Source organism: Euprymna scolopes, chromosome 11 (assembly GCF_053919585.1).
Source record: "Euprymna scolopes isolate OS-2025 chromosome 11, ASM5391958v1, whole genome shotgun sequence".
In the NCBI taxonomy this organism is placed as follows: Eukaryota; Metazoa; Mollusca; class Cephalopoda; order Sepiida; family Sepiolidae; genus Euprymna; species Euprymna scolopes.
Window position 1 is genome coordinate 5,469,023 of NC_136492.1, and position 6,106 is coordinate 5,475,128.

Here is a 6,106-nt window from a genome sequence, read left to right on the forward strand (position 1 = left end):
AAAAACCTTATGTTTGCTTTGTGTCTTATTTATTTTTTTCATAATTTAATTTTGTATTAAAGAATTTTCTTCTTTTTAAAAAAAAAACATTACGTTTGCTTTGTTTTTTATTTTTTTTCATAATTTAATTTTGCATTAAAGAATTTTCTTCTTTTTAAAAAAAACATTACGTTTGCTTTATTTTTTATTTTTTTCATATTCTATTTTTGCTTTAAAAAATTAAAAAAAAAAAAAAAATATTACATATTCTATTTTTGCTTTGTGTTTTAGGCGACTCTCACCATGCTAATGCAAACGGTCGTGATGTCTGTTTTAAAGAGTTTTTTCATCATCACCGGAATGTTCTTGTTAATGCTATTTTATGCATATGCTGGCGTCATACTCTTCGGAAATGTTAAATATGGATACAATTTAGGAAGGTGAGTGTCTGCTATAGCAGTTAGATAATTACAATCCATTTTCTTTTTTTGTTCTCAATTTTGCCGAGTGGTTGGTACGTTGTTTGGTCAGAACACTTTTCCAAGTCTTTAAGCATCAAGCTGACAAGACAGCAATATCTCTTTCTCGCCACAACTTGGACGAGAAGTAAGATGAAAGGTCCAGACTCAGATTCACTCTTATATAATACACTAGCAGGGATACCCGGCGTTGCCCAAGACAAAAGTGTAACATATTTGCATTAAAACTTCTTTCTTTCTCTCCCCACCCCTTTCCGTTTTCCTCACTACCTCTTCCTACGCCTTCTTCTTCTCTGCTCAACCCATTCCTCTCTCTGGATACACACACATACAACCCGTTTTTATAGATCTCTCAAGGAATGAGTCAAAATAAGGGAATTAATTCCTTGATAAAAAAAATCAGTTATTTCCCTTTAGTTAGTACATAATTTGGCTGAAAAAGAGAAGAAAAAAAATAAAAAACATTACTTTCAAGACTCAAACTTTGTGAAAATTGCCATCATCGTTGTTCCCAGAGAGATTTACTGTAACGTTATAGGGTTTCACAAAAGAACAAATGAAAAAGAAATTCAGCTCATTTTTTTCTGTTGAAATAAAAGGCATTTATTAACTGTACTTTCCAAACAATGCATTGCATCTTGTTTTAAAAGTTTTATGTATTTTTGTTTTTTAAGAAGATAATACCTGATAGGAAACTACTTGATTACTTGGTCTTTTGGCTAAAATCAAAGTGTAGTATCTGTTCTCAGCATTCCAGCGACCTCATCATGTGGAGTAGACCAAATGAATTACTGGAAGAGGCTGAAGGAGTTACTGTATTCACTACAACGCTGAAGAGAACAATATATTATCATCTATATATGGAAAATCTTGGAAGGAAGGGTCCCAAACACAACAATAGTAGAAATAACCCACCAGCGGAGAGGGAAGCTTAGGGTTAGGGTTGCTATATAAAAACCAACCCTGGGACTACACAGAGGATCAAGTCTCTCATCCACCACAGCTTCACCTACAGTAGCACAAGAACATTCAACTGTATTCCAGCTGCAATAAGAAGTATAAGGAGAGTGTCCCCCTCCCCTCAACACTTTCAAGAAACAACTGGACATCTGGCTGGAAAAGTTACCTGACCAGCCATCAACACCAGGCTACCCTAATCCCAACCTCAATTGTCTAGTGGGCTGAACCTTTGTATAAAGTGGACAGCCTGGGTGCAGTGGAACTCCAGCTTTGCTGTGTCAATAGCCGATGGAATAACACAAACTACGTGCTTAAAAGTCTCTCACGCTACTACCTGGCCACACGTCCATCTCATGCTTGCGTGCCTTGCTGATCCTCCGATCACATGGTGCTTTTTTTTTCTGTCCACTTTCCTTACTCTTCCTGCACTGTGACATCAGCTCACACACCGGCTTGGTCATTTGCATATGTGTCATGCTGCTGCTGCATTACATTACAGCATAACTTTGTCTGGTACCATGTATTGAGATTCAGCCAACATAGCAGTCATGTAAAAAGATTAACAACGTTGCAAATAATGAAATTGTGTGAATAAAATTGATTTAAATCATAGCAAACGTTCGTTCTTACATGATAATCCATTTGGAGTCTATACAACTAGAACTCAGCTAGGGATTTTATCCTTTGCCTCCAAAATCAACAGAGGTTAGAGCATTCCTGTAATGATCTGGTCCTTGTTGATTGCGGTGTAATGTTGATTCTGTGCAGTTCTAGGAGGTCCATCCTCCGAGACTTTTCCTTCTCTCTTTGAAAAGAGGTTAACTTATTACTAATCGCCTGAAGCGCTCTGCCAGGAATGCCGACGGAGCTGTAAAGGCATCTTTTGCAGAGTCAGAGGGCTCCTTCTCTAGAGCACCAACTTGTTCAATCCCACTTTCCGACCCTGGTGTCACCGTTCTTGCAGTGGGAGAGAATGACATACCCTCTATACAACTATCGACACGTGAAAAATCACAGTTTCAAATAAATTAACAGGAAAACTGATATACTTGCGTATCAGGTAAAAATATGTTTCCACACCAAAAATTATGGAACAGTATCAAGTAGAATTTTGATGAAAAATAAAAATCAGATTTATTGTATTTTGCCGAGTTACCATTAATAAGAATAGAAATAAGTTTGTATGAGATTTTTATTTCATTCTTTATATTCATCCCATATCACACACAATAATCACTGCCTGAAAGCTCATAATTAAAATTCCTTAGCTTATCATTCACAGGCAACATGAATTGGAACAAATACATTGAAGACGCTGACAAGGCTGCTGCAAAAAAGCTGGGCTCTCTCTACCGTGCTAGAAAAGTATTCACCCTTGATAGTATCCTGTATCTCTACAAAGCCATAATTCGCTCACGCATGGAGTATTGTTGTCACATCTGCAGTTGTGAATCTACAATTAGTCTCTCCCTAATAGATAGGGTCTAAAAAAAAGTCTCCAATCTAATAGGTCCCACGCTATCAACCAAACTCCAACCCCTGTCCCATCATCACAACATTGCATTCCTGTGTCTGTTGTACAAGTATTTTAATGGAATATACTCTGATGAACTCACAGCACTTGTGCTCCTTCAACGTACATGCTCAAGCAACAAAATCCCACTCCTTCATTGCAGCGGTTTTTACATGCCGAAAGGCTTTCTACTCTCAGTTTCTTTCCCTGACCTACTAAACTTTGGAATTCCTTCCATTTCCTGCTTTGTTGACTGTACCAACATGCAAAAAATTAAATGTAATGAGAACAGACATCTCATTGCCGAAAATGTAGGTCCCAAATAGTTGCATAATTTGCCTTGTTTGAGGTTTATCCTTTAATTCTCATGTTTTATGAAGAATGTTTCTGACAAAAGGAGAAGAATTGCTGTTTTCTGGATCAAAATTTATGTATCAAACATTTATCGTTGGCTAGTTTTTGACTTTGACTTAAAATATCTTGACTGATTTTTAAATTTAGGCCTAAATAGCAATGTATCTAACAAATCACTGTTTGATTCTGACTAACAATTTTTTCCATTTTGTTAACAATACCACACCATTTTTTTTCTTTTTATATCAAATAAACTCAAATCAAGCGTTATTGAAAAGAGCATAAAAAACGAAGAAATTTGAAAAAAAAAATGTTTGCATCATAAAGTAATGACTGAATATTGTTACATTTTTTTTATTTTGTAGACATGCAAATTTCAAGACAGCTCCTAATGCCATTGCTTTGTTGTTTCGTATCGTTACTGGTGAGGACTGGAATAAAATCATGCACGATTGTATGGTAAGAACTTTTTCTTTAGTATTTGGGTTCATCGGAATACTGCTCTCATCTTGAGTGTGATTTTCACAACGTTTCGGACGATGGAACCTCCGACTTTTTCAGGTGTATCATGTCAAAGCTTTTATTTTGCTTTCTTTAATCTGTAAATAATTATTCCATCAAAGAAGACTGTTACAATGGAAACAATTTTAAATAATGACCTGAAAAAAAAAACTCATAACATAAACAAAGGTAGTGTGTCCGATTTGTGTCTTTGGTCACGTGGAGTTAATTACATAACAAGATGATTTAAAAATACATGTAATTCTTTGAGGAGTTAGTCCAGGGCTCTAGATTGCGAGTGAAACAGCTGCATTTTCAAATGATTTTTCAAAATGGCGACTAAAAATAATAAAACGCTTATCTTTTGCCGATTACATTTCTTTCACTGACAATCTTCCAAAGCTCACTACTGAGTGAAAAATATCTTTTCAACATTTTTGTTTTTAATAAAACAAAGTTAAATTATTTAAACATTAAAAGTTTAATAGAACAATATACTCTTTTTATTTAACGAAGGCTGTCTAAAAAAACATCGGAAGAAATCAGAATGTTTATACTTTCAAGTATTAACATAAAATTTCTTGTATATTTAGAATTACAATTATTTAAAAAAATACAGAAAAGTCTTTATGATGTACATACTCATCACAGAACTAAGATGTCATATTCTAAAAATCATGTGGGTTTGGCTAGTAACTTTTCTATTGGGCTATTAAACGAAAATGTTTAGTCAAAGGTCAACTAAAGATAAATTTGTTCATAGAACCCTGCTAACTAGAGAATTTCGAGCTAAACAATTGGAGTGACAAGACAAGTTCAGCCATGGAAGCATTCGGCTGGAAAGACATTAAAATGTAACCCCTGAAAAAAGGAACGGTGTGCAACCCCAGAACAAAAAATGTCGCAACAGGAATAAATGAAAATGTGGAAAAACAAACTGGTTGTCTGTGTTTTGGGGGTAGAAAATGGCTTACACTTTCAAAAGCACGTCTGGAACAATGCAGCGATGTTTGCAATCAAAAAGGTGTGCCGTTCCTTTGTATGGACAGGCAAACATGTTATTCATCTTGTTTGTTAAACTATTGTTGAAGGTATCTATATCTGTTTATTATATTTGTTAAAAATGTACACACACACAATGAACATTACATAGACAATTAGGAAAACTGGAAACCACAACATATATATATATATATATATTTTTTTTTTAATTTTTGAATTTTAAATTGTAAATCACATTACTTAATATTGAATTAGCTCTAGGACATTTAACTATCGAGCTTATTATATATCTAAATTACAACGAGCACTTTCTATTTCCTGTATTTTAATTAAACTAGTAATTTCACTGTTACATTAAAATACACTTAGCTCTTTAGACTATTGTTCTAATCTCCTTTAAATTATATATATATATATATATATGAATGGAAACGTATAAAAAAGAATACGAAAAGTATAAAAGCTTATAACTGTTCTTTATTCGTTTTCAATTGGTGATGTGCAGGAATACAAAATCATATTATGAAAGAAAATTTTAAAAACCTTTTTTACAGATACATAATTTTCGATCGATCCTTCAGTCTTCATCGGTGTAGTGAAAGTATGAGCATACACGGAGAAAAGGGGAATGGAAAAGGAAGGAAGGAGGAGGTGGAAGTGGAGGAGGAGGTATAGCCAATGAGAAGGTGCCACGTTAGTTTTAAATATATACACATATAAGTATGCACATACACACATGCACACAGTACATATACACATATAAACGAAAAATTAAAAATTAAACAGTAAGTAAAAATGAAGAAACAGGCCTTTAACTGTCCAATCTTTTGAATTCTAAAAATATTATTTATTATTCCAGGGTTCTACTATATTATATATATATATATATAGTAGAACCCTGGGATATGGTGGCCCTAGTATACGGGTTTTTTTCAGGTTACGATGTGGAATACAATGTTTTTTCTGGTCTCTGGTTATGGTATTTGCCCTGCCTTACAGTGTTATTTATAATGTTATTTGATTATATACATGTGTATTATATACTGTACTGTATTTGGTTACTAATTTTTAATACTATATCCTGGTGTTCTACTGTATATTTAAATATTCTTTTTGGGGTACAATGATTGGATTTTCGTTTAAAACAACACGTACCATTAAAGATTCAATATGCAAATTTTTCATCTTCTGACATTTTGAAAAATACATACAGATCTGCTGTCTGCGAGCACCTTATAAATAACCGTACTTGTGCCACAAATTTTAGTGTCGACATGTTCACAATCCTAAGCAGGTCTACTCGCCTTTCCATTTAAAA

The 6,106-nt window shown here is 33.9% G+C and overlaps 1 protein-coding gene across 2 annotated transcripts in view; it reads left to right on the forward strand.

Annotated features, from left to right (window-relative positions):
• The window catches only part of LOC145287748 (sodium leak channel NALCN-like), a 275,430-nt gene that overhangs the window by 236,756 nt on the left and 32,568 nt on the right, over window positions 1–6,106 (forward strand). For both annotated transcript variants that reach the window (XM_080135514.1, XM_080135515.1), the window contains exons 32-33: window positions 271–419; window positions 3,651–3,744. In XM_080135514.1, coding sequence (XP_079991640.1) covers window positions 271–419; window positions 3,651–3,744 — 243 coding nt within the window. The remainder of the gene's footprint in view (window positions 1–270; window positions 420–3,650; window positions 3,745–6,106) is intronic.